The sequence below is a fragment of the Molothrus aeneus genome, chromosome 1, assembly GCF_037042795.1.
Source record: "Molothrus aeneus isolate 106 chromosome 1, BPBGC_Maene_1.0, whole genome shotgun sequence".
NCBI lineage: Eukaryota > Metazoa > Chordata > Aves > Passeriformes > Icteridae > Molothrus > Molothrus aeneus.
In genome coordinates this window covers 129,757,784-129,774,757 of record NC_089646.1, presented here as the reverse complement: position 1 = coordinate 129,774,757, position 16,974 = coordinate 129,757,784, and the positions used below count along the sequence as shown (strand labels likewise).

Below are 16,974 nucleotides of genomic sequence, written 5' to 3'. Positions count from 1 at the left end.
ATCTCACTCAGCAGTCACAGCCTGGTACACCTGTCCTAGCGGAGGGGAATTCTTGATACTATCTCACTCTCTTTATTCTATATACCTTGGAATGCCAAATTACTCAAATGAGCAGTGCTGGCAGCTGATTTAAGGAGCATATTCCATTCTGAACTCCACATGCTAACAATCCTTTCTACACAGTCCCTTTCTCTTCAGGGTGCAGGAGAGCCAACTCCCAGAAAGGCCCAAATTCACAAAAGGCACTGAGCATGTGACAAGAAGCTGGCACCTTGGCAAGGCCAGGTGTTCATCTGCTTCCCCTCCTGCCTGATGTCCATTTGGAGTCCATACTCCACCCAGGTGTTCTGAAGGCACAGCTTGGTGCCTGCAGACCAAACAAGTCAGCAGTTCTGAATTTTGGGTGAGGTGCACCAGAGAACCCAGCTGCATTAGAGATGAGCTGCCCCCCTCTGACTCCTGGCTACAGGCAGCTCTCCTGGGGAAGCAGGAGAACAAGATCTCAGGCCCCACTCAGCCTAAACAAAAGCAAAGTCTTGAGGACTGTGGTCAGGCAGGATCTCTTGAAAAACAGTAAGTTTGTCAGGCATGAACTGTTTATCTCCCAGAGACACTTCTGTTAAATAGGAACTGATACTGAAAAGCAAAAACTGGGAAGCCAAGGAGGTGCAGTGGCTGTGGCTGCAGGGGGAGCAGGGCTGGCAGCAGGCCCCTCCCCTGTTAAAGCAGCTCACCATGGCACTCTCCATGGCACACAAAAACTGGGAAGCCAAGGAGGTGCAGTGGCTGTGGCTGCAGGGGGAGCAGGGCTGGCAGCAGGCCCCTCCCCTGTTAAAGCAGCTCACCATGGCACTCTCCATGGCACACAAAAACTGGGAAGCCAAGGAGGTGCAGTGGCTGTGGCTGCAGGGGGAGCAGGGCTGGCAGCAGGCCCCTCACCTGTTAAAGCAGTTGACCATGGCACTCCCTGAGAGGCTGCCCGTGATGCTGGCCCCAGCCAGGGCCATGGTGCTGGCTGTCTCGCTCAGGTTGTCCCGGATGGCGCCGATCCTGTCCATGTGGCTGCCGCTGGCGCTCAGGCTGCCCGTCAGGCCCCCCACGCTGCCCTCCCCTATGCTGGGGTTGTGCCGCGCCTCCGCCACCGACGTCGTATCTGCAGAAACACACAAGGCTCCTCAGCTATGGAAGCAGCACTTAGCTGTTTCTGGAATGTGACCATGAAAGCTGTTTCTGAAATTATGCTGAGAAGAAGGATTTATAAAACACATGGTCACAAAAAGAGAACTTTGTAAAAAAAAAAATTCCCCAAAACCAGAAATAATTTTAAAAGACACCTTTCTTGGTGCTGCTATAATGGCTATGCCTGACAGCACATACTTAAGACAGCAAAACATTAACCATGGGTAGGATAGGAAACATGGATAAAAGGAATGCAGAGAGACCCCATCACACAGCATAATGCCATGTAATCAAAAAATTGAAGCATCAGACCAGTCTTTAGTTGGCCCTATCAAAAAATAAAAAATCTAACCAGCTTTCACAAACCAGGATTCTGAAAGAGCAGCATTAATGGTATGTTAAAACTCTTACCTATGGAGAAGACTTGAGTTTGGCTTTGATTAAAATGGGCAATAACTTTGTAATACAGCCCAGCACAAAATGACACAGAGAAGCAATTATCATCTGAGAGGTGCAATTTCAGCAATGAGCAGAAGCAGCCTCAAATGCAAGTTGCTACTCTAGTATCCAAGACAGAAAATACAAGTCACAAAGCCCACATATTTATAGAAAACACAACACTGAATTTTCTTACCTACAGCTGCATTTGTTCCACCAACATTTATATCATTTTCATCATCAAATTCTATCCTGACACCTTTTCCATTGCCAGCTGACACACCACAGCCTCCACTTCGGCAGAGAGAAATTGGAACAACTCCATACACATAAGCCAGCATAATAGGAACACCAATACCTACAGAGGGAAGTAGAGTTTTTCATTAAATTGACTTTTATTTTGGAGCCTTTCATAAAGGCAACTTCATTTTCCAAGATAACTTAATAGTTGATTAATATTACACTTGAAAGAGATCAAGAGGGAGCAAAATTAAGAAATATTGGTAAATCACAAAGGTAAAATGACAGGAAAGTACTTTTAGCAGGCAGAATGTCCTCTGTCAGCCTTGGCAGGAAGAGAAACTTAATGATTGATGAATTAATACTTTCCATATGTCCATAACATAATTTACAAACAAAATTAAAGTCCTCTAAAGATTCAGAAAGGCTCCACTGAGGACTCTGCTGTTCCACCTGAGAGGCAGAAACAGCAGACTTCTATTTCAAATGTTGCTCAACTGAAAAAATTAGCACCTCTACTACTTTAATAATGGGCTTCAATTTACATCCACTTAAGGGAGACACGGCTTTGCTATCAATTTAATAGACTTAACATTATTATTACTCTGGGATTTTTCAATGTAAGCTTTCCTTTAAAAGTAAACAATTCAATGGAGGATGGTGGCAGGAATTAAGGAGAACCAGCTGAAGGAACTGTAGACTAAAGCACAGACAGATACACATCCATCCCACCACTTCGAGTGGAAGATGGAAGTTAGTCCTTTGGCATATGAATTAAATCATCCTATGGCTTTGCTGATGGAACTATATAGAAGGTACAAAAACCAGCAGATTGAAAAATGTCAAGTTGGCATACTCTGAAAATATCAGGAGGGAAGCAGACCTAATAGAAAGGCTACTCAGTCTAATCTAAATTAAGGGTTCCAAAGTCTCCTTCAATAGAAATTGCTCACATTCAAGGAGGCACTCCATATTCTTATGGTCATTCTTTTGAAAACCACACAATGCCATGAGACTGGAGGCTATTTGTTAATGGCAATGGGGCAAGAGCAAAACTCCACAACATAAAACCCAAGTGCTTTCCTTGAAAAGCCACATTTCATCTCTGTTCAGGAATAAGAAACAGCTTAAGAGAAATGAAGTAAGGCAGACCTATAAATACAACTGTGAGACTCTGTGTCCCACCACCTGTTTAGCAGGGATCTGACACCACAGCCACATGAGAACAATGCAATGCAGACTGACAGCAGTTTCATGGCTGGCATATCCTCATTTGCACAGTGGTCCACCATTGGTAACAAGCAGTTTAAAGCCACAGATTCATGGCCAAATTGAATCATCACTGGCTAAAAGTGGCCTCATCTTCTGGACGTTACTCATTACTCTCTGAGCATTGCTTCTGGCACAAGGGGGAACACTGCAGACAAAATGTGTGTACAGGGGGCTGATCCAACTTAAAACTAAATGGTGTGTCTTAGTGTGAGTTAGCTATCCACAGCAGCTTACTGAGCAACTGTGAAGATGCCTGTGCTGCAACAAAGAAGAAGGCAGCGCCAGGCAAGTCCCCTCCTTTCAGAAACAATCTGGGTTTACAGTGATCTTGAAATTACCTGGGAAGATGAGACAACTATTTTGTAAGGAACAGCAAGATTCTCCTTAAATGCTATACTCAACAATCACCATGATAAAAAGTGTGATGTAATTTGAACTGACTCCCAGAGCAAAACAAGTGGTTTGTCAACTACTGCAAAGTTAAGTGTAAGAGAATTTTTTTGTTTTTGTTCTGCACGGAGAAAATTTTGATATGAAGTTATTAAAATATGAATAGACAATGTGGCAACAGTTTTTTTCTTGGTCATTTAAAAAACCTTTAAATATTTCAGTCTTAAAAGCCTGAAGTGACAATGTAGAAACTTCAATTTTCAAGATAAAAATTAGTCTTAATTCTTCAGGAAATGCTACATTAAAATCAAGTTGACTCTGCCCCAATAAATGTATAAGCTCTTCCTTGTCTTGGTTCCTTCACCTATAAAAGGAAACTGCAGCACTTAGTTGTGTTACTCATGAGTGTTTATAGAGCTCTGGTTGCAAGGTGCTACCAAGACACAAAATAGTAGTATTTGCTTACCTACAGTTACTGCAGCTACAACTGGAGAAACAATTACAGATAAGGTTACACCACCTGCTATAGCCAAATTTCGCTTGTGCTTTGAAATGTCTTTGCCTTCGTATCGATTGTGAATCTTGAAAGAAGAAAAGAAAGGGGGTTTAGAGTATTATCAACATCAATAATACATTGCTGCAAGGATGGAAGAAGTGCAATCATCACTTCTATGCAACAATTTATTTCTTATCTCAAAGAAAATAAAATTTATACATATCCTAATTTTACTCTCCAAGTAAGAAGTCCTCCCACCCAGCAATTAAGCATTTATTCTCAGCCTCAAGTTTGAAGAGCTAAGTCATTGAAGAGCCTTGTTTAATCATTACTCCAGATTACATGGCTGGGAAAAGCAGATAACATTCAGGATAAAGGAATTGCCACATATGATCAAATTGACACATCTTATTCCCAGTTGTCTTTTCCCTGAACAGTATGGAGTTGAAACTTTCACAGATTACTAGATCTATAGAAACAGGCTGACATAACAGAGCCACAAGAGAGCCTTCACCAAACACAGCCTGGACGGAGGGGAAAGCAAGAACTCCACTTCTCCAGCACCCCCTCATGACAAGCTGTTGAGACAAGAAATGTTTCTGCAAGCCTGAGTCTTAGCTGTGCTTCTGTTTACTGAGGAACCTGCGGCCCAAACCTCTTACTGATTATTCAAGTCTGCAATAACTCTGAAATGTGACTGCCTTAAACTCACCTGCCACAACCCCCACAAGAACCTGAGAGGCCTTTAAAGATCACTGAGCTACAGAGACTTCTCACATTTGTGTGTTTCATTTACTCTCCCTAGGAACATGGCTTCTCAGAGGTATGCACTACATCTAAGATATAATTACAAAGGAACAACAGGTATCTCAATGGCTGTCACAAAGCCAAGTTAATCCTCACTCCATCTAAGGAAGAACACAAAAGATGAGTACACAAGAAGACAATGACAAAAACAAGTTGCATGTCATGCTTTCTAAATAGCATGTTGTTGAATGCTGTGCTTTCTAAAATATAATTTCAATTAGAGATTTGGTAAGGCTGTTTTCATTTTGGAATAAACAAAGTCTTTGTTCAGGCAAGGAAAAGGCAGAGAAGGCACTGTGCTTTGTGCAACGAGAATGCATTTACTTGCTCTGAGGTACAATACAGAGTGAGGGAGCACTTGAATATTGAACATGTCTATGGATGAAAAAGGAAAAACTGAACATGAACACTCTCACAGTGTGAGTATGTAAGAATTATAAACCCAGAAAGATTAGGTTTCTGATCAATTAGCAGGATCACCTAAGGTGCTGAATTTTACTGTAACAGACAATTTTAACTCCCGAAACAAAAGGCATAATGCAACAAGCAGACATCCATAAAGGTTACTGGATTCCTTAAACACAAAGCAAAAAAAAGGAATGGAAGGAAGACGTTACAGAGTAGAAATTGATTTAAAACATCAAGATAGAAGGTCACATTGGTAGAAACTACTATGAAATAAGAAACTTCTGGATATTGACTAAATAATAAAGAATAACCAAACAAAAATACTAAGCCAGAAGAGAGATTTCAATAAACACAGAAACTTATCAGGTTTCAAGACTTATATCTATAAAACCAGAACACTAGCACTTCCTCAAGGAAACTCTATCAAAGCACAAGCACAAACTCTTCCAATGCAAAGGACAGACAGAAAGTTGAAAAAGAACAATGAAGCTTCCTTTACCAAAGCAGCAGCAGCATTAAGCAAAGAGAAAGTAGGTCAAACTGATATGAATGGGTATAGAAGAACAGCATGAGGGTGTTAGGCCAAAATCAGAAAGGTTAACCTAGGGGAGACAAAAAGCAAGGGATATCAAAGTCAAGAAGAAATTATTCTATGAGTACAGTGCTAGTAAGAGGAAGACCAAATTGGATCAATTTGCTGTTTAACAAAAATGAAAGACAGCCAGCAGATGAAACTGGAGACCTGTTCCTATTTTCTTTTCCCTTCAGTTGCCATTAAAGATCAACCGTGAGCCAGACAACTGGTGACAAAGAAGTAAGATCTGTATAAATGCAGCAGATTGGAGTGTACTTACATGAGTTGATCTGAGAAATATCTCAGCAGGCCAAATTTCAGAGTCATTAATAGTAATTTTTGAAAATTATTATTAGTAGGTGTCTGGAAAAAAAAATCCAGGAAAACTGGAAATGGTTAAATGGCAATGATAATCTTAAAAAGGGTACAAACCAAGAAGCTGAGGAAGACCAATGAATGAACTTTCATTTCCTGAAAATTGAGACCTTGTAAACATCAAAGCAAAGGTAGGAAACAAAAAGGTCACACTGAGGGGTTTTTTTTTTCAAGTAGAAATCATGCCAATTTAATTTTCTCCAGTAACAAGATAAGTCAGCCTTGAGGATGGGGAGAAACAGATGTCACACACTGACTAATTAAATTCTTACATTCTTGCATGACACTCAAGTAGTTATAATAGTCCAGACTGAAAAAAAAGAATGAGAGAAATCTACTAAGCTTCATGTTAAACTACAGAAAACATGTGAATAGTCATTTTTTTGTAACTCCCCAAATTTAGACTCTTCACTCTGTACTTCTGAGAGATGTGCCTTGGATCCAAGGGTATTGAACATTTTCATTAATGTGGAAGATGGAAGGAGAGGAACGTGTGTGTTGAAATTCAGGCCAGTACAATCTGGCATGGTTACAAGAATGCCAGAATTCACTCCAGTCATGAGAAGCTGAAAAAATGGCCTGAAATGACCAGATGCAGCTGAATGGCAATGAGTTCAAGACTACCTGTAGGAAGAAGCCAATTGCCTGTATTACCAGTATGTGGGAAAGAGTTTGTGTTTTGGAGTACACAAAATGAAGATAGCATGTTGTTGAAGAGGAGGTAACTGGTAGTTACTGGCACAGAATCACCCCTTCATTTAACTCAGCAGTAGTAATGCTGCAGCTTCACTGCTGTATTCAAACTGGACAAAAAGGTGGCATGAACGACTACAAGGAAATCCAGAAGAGGAGAATCAGAAACCTAAACCAGTGTTTTCTTGACAGTTCATCAAGAAAAGCTGGAAGTGCTAGGTTTGTTAAGAATGGACCTGAAGTATCATTAAATATGTAACAGCATATTGCAAAACAAAAGGATTCTCTGCATCAGCTGAAGAATAGAGCAGTAGGAATCTCATGTAAATTCTCTTCTTATACCTATGTTAAAAACACCAAGTTTTTCTAAGAAAACCAAGCTTGAAGGGCCTGTGGGATCTCCATTGTCAGATGTTTCGAAGCGCAAATATTTGACAAGGGTCACAGAGAAATGACCACTAAGCACTGGGGTACCACAGAAATTCTCACCAGGCTGCCCTCACAGACTAATGCTCTGAGACTTTAGTACATGAAAGGTGCTCTGTGATAGGGCCCTATTCCAAAATATAATGAGAAAAGCTAATAGTGCAATTTGAAACAGGTAACTGCTGCCTTCTTCCTCTCCTCACTTACAAGGTTCCTGTGACTGTATGGGATTAAGCTGTGACAGAATAAAAAGGTCAAACCCCAACTGTAGCAGAAAGCGGGGTACTTGTTAGAAAGAAAAAGATTAAACAAATACAGTGGAAAAGCTGTACCCCTAAACATTTTGTCTAGCAGACACACTCCCCCTTCCCTCCCCAACAAATGCAGAATTATGAGTCTGTGCCAGTCACTGCAAGAATCCATGTTGATAAAAGCAGATAAATAAATCTTCCAAGCCATAATTTCAAAAAGCCTATTTCCTAAAGATCTAGATAATTTATTACTATAGCTTAAATTGCATATAAGAATTTGTTGATTACTTTATAGTAAAAGGTATTATATTTTTTAAGAGGAAATATATCAACTGCCCTCTGATTAGCATGATCATGTTTAGCTCCTTCCTAGAAGAAGTAAAATGAAGGCAAGCTAGCTAGCACTGAAGACTGTTCCACATTGGTGGACTGGCCCAAGGCAATTAACAAGCTGCTGAGTATAAATGCTTAAATATGTGAATACAAAAGCCTGAATAAGTATAATTTTATACTAAAATTCTGGTAACTAGCTGCTTTTCAGAAAAAAAAAATCCTTTTTGTCTTCCTTGTGCGCTAAAAATTGTTTCATTTTAAGGGACAGAAGGGAAGCCACAGATTAAAACCAGAGCAATTCTGAAAAAGCATGCTGGAACTTTCATGGCAGGATGTAGAAATTGGATATTGTTCAGTGTATTGCTCTGCAAGTTTTAAGAGAACCTAGATTCTTAAAAACACTGCTTTTCATTCCTCTACAACTGACACAAATATCCTTAAAGTAGGGGTTGGCTGCTTTGGTATTTTGGAGATTGTTTGGGTTTTTGTTTTGTCTTTTTCTTTTAGAGGCCAGTTAAGATACCCAACTGAACATAGTATCACCCAAGCCATACAACAGAAGGTAAAACCTGAAGCATGTTGGGAGTTGAAGCACTTTTTACCTTACGTCCCACATAGACAGGAATTCCAATAATCATAGCAGGAATAGCAATGCCAGCTATCAGGGCAATTCCTACAGGAGCTCCAACAAGTGTCCCGAGCTGCCACAGGATTTTCTTCTTACGGCTCCATGGTTTCTTTCCCCAAAATGTGCAACCTGATGGGCTAATAGAGAGAAATAAGAATGCTGTAAAGAAGCAGTAAGTAAATCAAGGTAGCTATACACTACTGAACATTTCTCTAGTTACAAAATTATTGTCCCTAGGTTCAAGTTACAGATGTAACACACCATCAGTTATTTAATCAGATTTTTTTTGCCTTGAGAACATATTTTGCAATGTAACAAGCAGCATATTGCTACACGCCAATCTATGGTTCACAGTAACCTGTATAATCAGAACTTCTGTATTGCCTAATACAAGGACAATATAAATGTATCAGGACATCAGTAAAAAGAGAGTGTGTTAATCCAAAATACTTGATTTGTACTAAGAACATGTTGCATGCATAAAATTCACAAAATATTTTAAAATAAAAATAATAAACCACTAATTTAAATACATATATTGAAAACTGACTTAATTCTCTAATATGAACACTTCAACTGTGATTCTCTACTCCAAGAAGAAAGCCAAACTTACAGCACTTGGGAATCTCCTTCTAAATACTTTAGAAAACAAATCACCAACCACATAGAATTTTTTTTCTTAAATGTACCTTAAATAATGTAAATCTGAGATCTCTTTCATACATAGCCAACAGAATTCACAGCCGCAGACGGCACAAGTCATGTGATTGCAGCTTCCATCATTCATTTTTATTATATAAGCAGCACAGCGTGGGCATGGCTTTATGTCATCAGCTGTTTAAAGACAAATATTAGAATCATATCAGTTCTTTAGACAATCAAATATAATCACAATACAGACATACATTTGGGAAAACTGATTGAACTGTTATCTGAAAAACTGAAGTTTTTTATAAGGTTGCTTTACAAATCTTCATTTGGCCATGACTTGGTATCAAATCTGTTTTTACAAACCTTGGACTGAGCAAAACTAATGAAAACAAGGTGTAGTAGACCACATTCAAGTAATTGAATAGTTAATGCATACTCTCTGTTCAAGATTTTCTAAGCTTAATGAAATATATATTAGAGTCTGACATTAAATATGTATGCTAACACAGGACTGATAATAAGGTCTCTTTAAATATAATCCTTTTTTACCTTTCATGCTGTTATGAATCTTGTACTTTAATATTCAGTCTCCACTCTGTTAACATATCTTAAATCCATCTCCTCATTCACATTAATGTACTTCTTTGGTACTGCCAACCTCCTCTTGAGTCCTTTTCACAGCCCTACTTTATACTTACTAACGCCCCCAAAAAATATAGTGGAGCAGAAGAAAACTCTGGAAAATCTCCATGTTCCCAAGTCAAATGTGGAAAAATGAGGTTAAGCGATCAGCTCTGTCAAACAAGAGGTCATTGAGCAACAGTGAAAGATACACACACACCCCACAGTTGTGATCTTCACTCCTGTTTAGCACCTGCACTTCAGGACAAGCTATTTATTCACAGCAGCAGAAATACCTTGCAGCTCCTAACACAGAATTCCAAGTTTACTGCCTCGGTGCTACTAGGTAAGACAAAGGGAAAGGAGAGCTCTTGATAGAAAGAATACCTAAAGGGGTGCAGAACCAGCAGAAAAAAGTACCTCTACCAAGCTCAGTGCACAAGGAGTAAGCAGCTGAAAGGATTCATTAGGTACTCCCACATGAGAGCACATGCACAGCCTACAGGGCAGAAAGTACACAGAGCAAATTCTTCAGCACAGGAAAGGCAGAGCTACTGCTCTTCAGGCTGAGAGGAACCAAAAGGGTAAGGAAAGGAGCTGGTGTGCTAATTTATTTAGCTTATTTTCAGTTTTATTTGAAAGCTAAAGCAGGATGCTAATTTTTAGGGCAAGATGGGATGCATTGTTAAAATAAGCCAGTGCAAACTACAAATTAGAGACTCTTGAGTCAGGGGCTGGATTGGAGAAAAATAGCTCTAACTACAAGGTGCAAGTGGGACTCTTTATCCCAAATATCTACCTTGCTTGTTCAGGCAGAGACAAAAGCTGCCAAATAAATCAGAGCTTGGTGTAATTCAGAGCCAATTCTTATCAACAGCAAACTGGAATTTTGATGTGCTAAACACTACTCTGAATAGTTTATCTGCTTTTTTTGGGAGTTACAAACAAGCTCAGCTTTAAGAGATGGAATTGTTTGCCTTCTGGTAGACAAGACAGATGAGCTTTTCCTGGAAAACCAGAAATTAGTACTAACAAAGATATCAAACATCAAAGCTGGCATCAGAGTAATGGTCTTTTTGAAAACAGAAAATCAGTGGTTACGAGTTTTAATTTTAACAGCTGGGGAACTTCACCTACAGTGGAGAAAGCAAGTGTACAAAGTGATACAACTAAAAATGTCAATGTGCAAGATGTAGGATGCCTAGCAGCAAGTTTGATTTCCCATTTTTCAACTACAAAGAACTTAAAATGGTGACAAGCTTTTAAGACTTAAGTCAGATGTTCTGGTCACAGAGTACTTCAAAGCATAACACTTAACATTTTAATCCAAATTTAGAATTATTTATTTTATGTTTCTGAAAGACAAAGCATCTAGTATCTATCTACCCTATAACTATTCCATTCTTTCCTTATCTAGGGCTAACTGTGCAAATGTACAGAAAAGATGTTTTACAGACACAGCACCCCAGTGATAAATACCTGCTGCTCCAGATTCCTGGCTGTAACTGATGGATGAAGAACGAATAGTTCTCAGGCGCAGGCTCTGGGCTCTCTCCTGGCGAGCGGCATCGCAGGTCTGGTTGGGATGCCAGATCTGCTTGCAGTGGTAGCAGAACTCCGTCCCGCAGCCCTCCCGCCCGCACGTCAGCTTGGGGCAGCTGGCACATCCAAACGCGATCACTGCGTACCTTTAACAACGGGGCGAGAGAGAATTCTGTTCACAAAACCAGCTCCAAGTATAGAACAAAGCTGACTACACAGCTGGCAGGGCAGCTGGAGCAGGTACAAAGGCAGTGGACATCAGAAGTTGACTACTTCCTTCAGGAGATGGCCAGCACCAGCTCCTAAACTCCTCTTTCCACAACTCTATTGCCATTGCATTGGATTAAGATTGTACAGAAATACTATCATCACTGCAACACTCACTCATCTTTACTCCATGCAGTATTCAAATATACTGTATTTGAAGCTGAATGCAATACTGTAAGGTTTACAGTCACCAAGAAACACCACAGTTTAGAAGAGTGGGACAATAAACCCAAAAAAGGTGTTGAAGCAATTAGGAAAAGTTATAGTTTCAGAAGTGTCCCAGTCACTCCGGGCATGTCTTAGATTGACCCTGTCCATTGCAATGTAACCTACAGCTGTAACGACATCCGGTTGGACACTGCAAGACATTTTAGGATTTTACTAATTGCCTTTTATCATGAATACTATTACTTACTTTAAATAGATGTTTGTTAACTCTTTGTATTTTAAAATGTCAAAACAATGAACCAAGTATTTTATAAATAGGATTTTGGTTTCTCAATAATTAAGGCATTTTTAAAAATACATTTCTAATACAAAGGTAAAAATTGGTAAGAGTTTGGGCCTCAATGCCACTTTTACTCTGACATCACTACAGAGCAAAAAACCTCCAAGAATGCTGACACTTACAAAACTGTGTCACACTGCTTTGTAATCAGACACTATATGAACAGTTCTATACAATGAGCTGAAGTGACAAAACTGTTCCTTCATTAGACCTGCATTTCAAAGTTCACACAGTAAAAAACACAATGTGTTCACATTAACAGTAAATACAAACATATGTATACATGTTTATTGATTCATATCCATTGTAGCTTTTTTCAATAATTTTATGTCATAGCTTTCTTTTAAATATATAATACTAAGTCCACTGGTATGAACATTTAAAACAGATGTATGCTTTTATTCCCATAAACAGGGTCCCTGAGTTGAACTTCAACAGATTTATAAATGCAACAAGACTTAAGTTTCTGTCTGTTCAAATTAAGGTAATTTTATTTTTAAAGACTGTTTATTTTTACCCCCTGTCCATTTTATAGCAGTTGCATAAGTTAACTCAAAATATATTCTTTATTAGTAATGATACTTTAAAAATATTCCCACTTACAAGCCTATCTTAAAATTCAGCTATTTTTATTGAAGTAGCTAGATCTGAAACTCTGCAAAGCTAATGCAAATCCTGTCCCTTCCACTATTGTTTTAAAACAGCATATTTGATGTTCCTCCCTAGGAAATCTTGCAAACAAATAGGGCTTTCAACATTTAACTTACAGATGATGCAGTTACAAATGAGATACATGCTTTTGTCTGTTTACAAATATTTCTTGCTTTCCAAGTAGAGATTTATTTCAATATTTGCTAGACTCTTCTATATTGCTGCCAAGTTAATCAGCTTCATTTTCCCCACTTTCTGCAAACTGAAGAGATAATTGCTTTGCATGTACACAAAGAGACTCTGATCCAAACACTCCTTCAACATACGGCGATACATTCAAAGTTTGCTAATCTTAGACCAAAAATATCTCAAGTCTAAGACACAGAATAAAGTATCAATTTATATCCTGCCACCTTCCTATCACTCATAAAGCATGGGCACATCCCTGAAAGCACTCCCTAACTGGGACTGATGAATTTGGCAAACCTTTAGAAAATAACTTTTTAGACCAGAGAAAAATCTCAGTTTGAACTGTACAGGATTACAGGTTTAATTTTAACGTTTGCGATCTTTTCAAAGGAGATATGAAGGCCTAAAGTCCTTTGGGGTGAGAGAAGGGACAACCAACCAAACTCAGATTAATACCCAGTAAAACAAAAACCAGAGGCAGTGAGCCATTAATTGAAGGCTGCACAGTGAAAAGATAGAAGAAGAATCTGTACTCGTTTGCATGATCTGCTTTTTACCTGATAAAGGTATGAACATTAAGGCATCACTGCTCTCTTCTAATAATGTCAGCAATACAATCTCAGAGCAAAACCATTAAATAGTTCAAACAGAAGAAAAGACAGAACTCATCTGGAATACTGATTCAGTGATGCCTGTTAAAATTACACTGGAGAACTGGTATGAAAAACAGACTATAAAGATATTGTTCTAGGAGAAGGCTCATGAGGTTTTGTACCAGTGCTCCTTCCTCAGGGAAGGATCACCTATGACAATGTCTCCCATCAAGCCACTGCTGGTAGGTTAGAGCTGGTCCAGACTTCCACAGTGCTTCAGGTAACAACATGATCAGGATGCATTTGAGCTTGCAACAGAAGCTGTGGGTGAAGCAGCCCAGGGTCAGAAAGTGTGTGGTGCCAGTGGTATGGACCATTCTGGCATGGGGCTGCTGCAGTGCAGGAGGCCCCTCAGCCCATCCAGGGCAGAGCTTCTCCTCCAAACTGATCTGCAGTTCTTCTATGGGAAGGATAAGAAGTTCTCCACTGGGACAGAAGTAAGAGCAATACATTTGGTACTGTAGATAACTGTGTTTCAAGATCTGTTTGGTTCTTGTTTTGCTGACCCTAGGACTTGTTTTTACTCAAATAGATTTGAAACAGAGAGAAAAAGAATTATTTAGTTCTTAACCATTAACTGTTGTTTCCTTAGAACCCAGGAGACCCATGATGTAAAAAAAACTCCTATGTTTTAACAGACTGATCTAGTTTCCCTCAATTTTTTCATTTCAGGGATCAAACTTTTTATAATTATGTGCTCTTTATCTGGTCCAGATTTTTGACTTAGTGTGCCGCCCAAACCCTGAAACAGTACTACATGGGACATTCGATCCACACTAAGAAGAGCTGAAGCACTGTTTTGCACCATCCATTTTTTATCTATTTGTACAGTAATTTTTTCCTACTAAAATGCTCAATTTCACACCAATTTCCTATTTATTACAGTACTGTTTCCAATCTTCAAGTCAACTTCAGGAAATTATGCTACCCTCTGAAGTTATTGCACCTCTCCTACTTTGGGATTAATTGCACATTTAGTAAATGCATTCCATCCATCTCCTTCATGAAATATTTGATCCATGCTAAAAGGTCATAACCCTAATGCATTCTGCCAGTACGACACTTCAAAAACTGTTCAGAAAAAGAAATAAACCCCAGATTTAACTGCATATTGTACAAGTGGATTAGCTGCCAAAGCAATTAGAAACTGTGACTACTGTTGCACCACATAATTATGAAAGTAAATGTCTGCTGATCTGCAGTTTGTGTGCACTGAATGTCATGCATCATCCCTGAACAGCCTTTGTTAGCAAAGGCTCTTCTGTGGAAGTCTGAGTAGTGTTTGCTTCCCTAAACCTTACACCTGTAGAGTTCCTTCATCTTTCTACTAAGCTCCACCACAACATCAAATCCCCATTATTACTTTCCACACCACTCCCACTTCTCCTTCCTACCTCCCTCTGTGTGCTTTCCCTCAGCTGGGCACATACAGACTTGTCAGACAGTGCTGTGGTGGCTGCCTGAAAGCCAAATTTAAATTTTTAACAGGAGGATTCATACACAGGTACTACTCTTGCTGGAGGCACTACTGATGGTCTGTCTGTTGTTCAAGTAGTATGTATGCCCTTTCCCCTAAAGTACTTAGATTAACTTCTGCTGAATTCTCAATCCCTGCTGCCCAACAGATCTAAAGGTTCTGAAGGTTTCAAAACAATCAGAAGGATGGAAAAAAGACAAAACATGGTTGCAAGAGCCCTTGTTTGTTTAGGATGACAACCAAAAACAGCGATCCTCCTGAGAAGTACCCAAGTAGCCAACTTTATTCCACTTTAAACTTAGTAATGAGAATTCAGTGAGGGGGCACTATCTGTGCATTAAAAGCACAACTCATCTATCACTGTGAAGCATTTCCCTGCCACTTCAAGTATAAGGAAAAATCATGGTACCAAAAGCTCAACATAAGGTTGCCCATGCAGTACAAGTTTATTCCCTTCACACAGACATGGCAGAGTTTATCTGCCTGGAAATATACTGTATTTTTCACAGGACTCCCCTCCCAGAGTATGGAGCATGCAACAAGCAGTTCTGGAGCAATGACTTAAATACTTGCTGCACACTAATGCATTGCTGTGGTCCCATATGACTGCATGGAACTTGAACTTTGCTCTGAACACCCACTTTTTATTTTTATGATGGTATTATCCATAGCAATTATCATCACAGCTCTGACCACTTAAAGATTCTTAGAAGTTTGTTTTTTTTTTTAAACAGATAAGAAAATTGATGCATAAAAACCAAAACAGGTTAAACAAACCTGCCTTAGTCTACTTAATTAAATACTAAAAAAGTATCTGAAACACAAACATGGTATAATAGAAAATATTTTAACAGGTCTTAAATGCTTCTCCTCAACTTGAATAATAACTGCTTATACCACAAAAACTCAGGGCAAAGCATGCTTCTGAATATCAAATAATACCTTCCAGTGGTTGTTTTATTTTTCAGTATCAAAATATTAAGAGTAAACTGTACTGGCTTTGTCCATATGACTTTGTTACAAGCTCATGCAACCAAAACATCTCTCAAGTTATTTTTCCTTCTGTCCTCAAACTATGCCACAGCAATGCCATCCCACTTTGGACCAGATACGAAACTATCACCTTTCCAGTCCCTGCTTTTGACTTGCGTTAGCAGATTCCGTTTCTTTCAAAGTATGAAAGCAAAATTGTATTTTAAATAAGTCCTAAACGTTAAGCACCTGGTTATTAATATTGGAGTATTTAATCTACCTAACAGTCAGTCCTATCTTGCTTGTTCTCTTGGAACATTCTTCCTCTTCCTCATTCTTCTTACTGCTCGTCTGTGAGCCATTGAAACAGAGCTGTCAGCCTCTGAGTTTTTAGTGTGCACTGCACATCTGGATTGCAGTCATGTCTATAATCTTTAAGCAGTATGATAACACAAACAATCTCTAAAAAGCAGCTTGCTGAACAATGGCATTATGAGACACCAGCAGCACAAAAGCATGATGAGCTGCTGCTCACTAGTATTCAGCCTACTTAGAATTCAGCATGATTTCAGAACTGTTTAAAGTATTAAAGCAAAGTTAAAACATTACGTTCCCCAGATAATAAGCAGGAACAAGCTGATTATCTTACATCAGAATCCTGCTGACAGGCAACAAGTGCTGTCTCAATCAGCCACAAGATGGAAGATATCTGAAGCAGGAGAGGCCTTTTAATTCAAAGAAAAGCTTAAATCATTTTTCACAGTTCAAAAGCCAAATTGCCCACAGTGCTTTAACAAATTAAGTTAAATTACAGTCACCAATTTTTCAATTCTCTTCAGTTTGAGCTTTGTATCATTACCTTGGCAGTGCAACATCTAAATTTCTTTTGCTTGCTGTAAATAAAGGCAGGCATCTACCAATAAAAATTGCTTG

At 39.1% G+C, this 16,974-nt stretch overlaps 1 protein-coding gene across 1 annotated transcript in view; it reads right to left on the bottom strand.

Moving 5' to 3' along the window:
- Positions 1 to 16,974, bottom strand: part of RNF19A (ring finger protein 19A, RBR E3 ubiquitin protein ligase) — a 57,867-nt gene that overhangs the window by 3,398 nt on the left and 37,495 nt on the right. Inside the window, exons 4-9 of the mRNA XM_066547640.1 lie at positions 11,262 to 11,470; positions 9,200 to 9,344; positions 8,485 to 8,647; positions 3,986 to 4,100; positions 1,814 to 1,975; positions 940 to 1,153 (exon numbers count right to left, since the gene is read on the bottom strand). Of these exons, the coding sequence (XP_066403737.1) occupies positions 940 to 1,153; positions 1,814 to 1,975; positions 3,986 to 4,100; positions 8,485 to 8,647; positions 9,200 to 9,344; positions 11,262 to 11,470 (1,008 nt within the window). The remainder of the gene's footprint in view (positions 1 to 939; positions 1,154 to 1,813; positions 1,976 to 3,985; positions 4,101 to 8,484; positions 8,648 to 9,199; positions 9,345 to 11,261; positions 11,471 to 16,974) is intronic.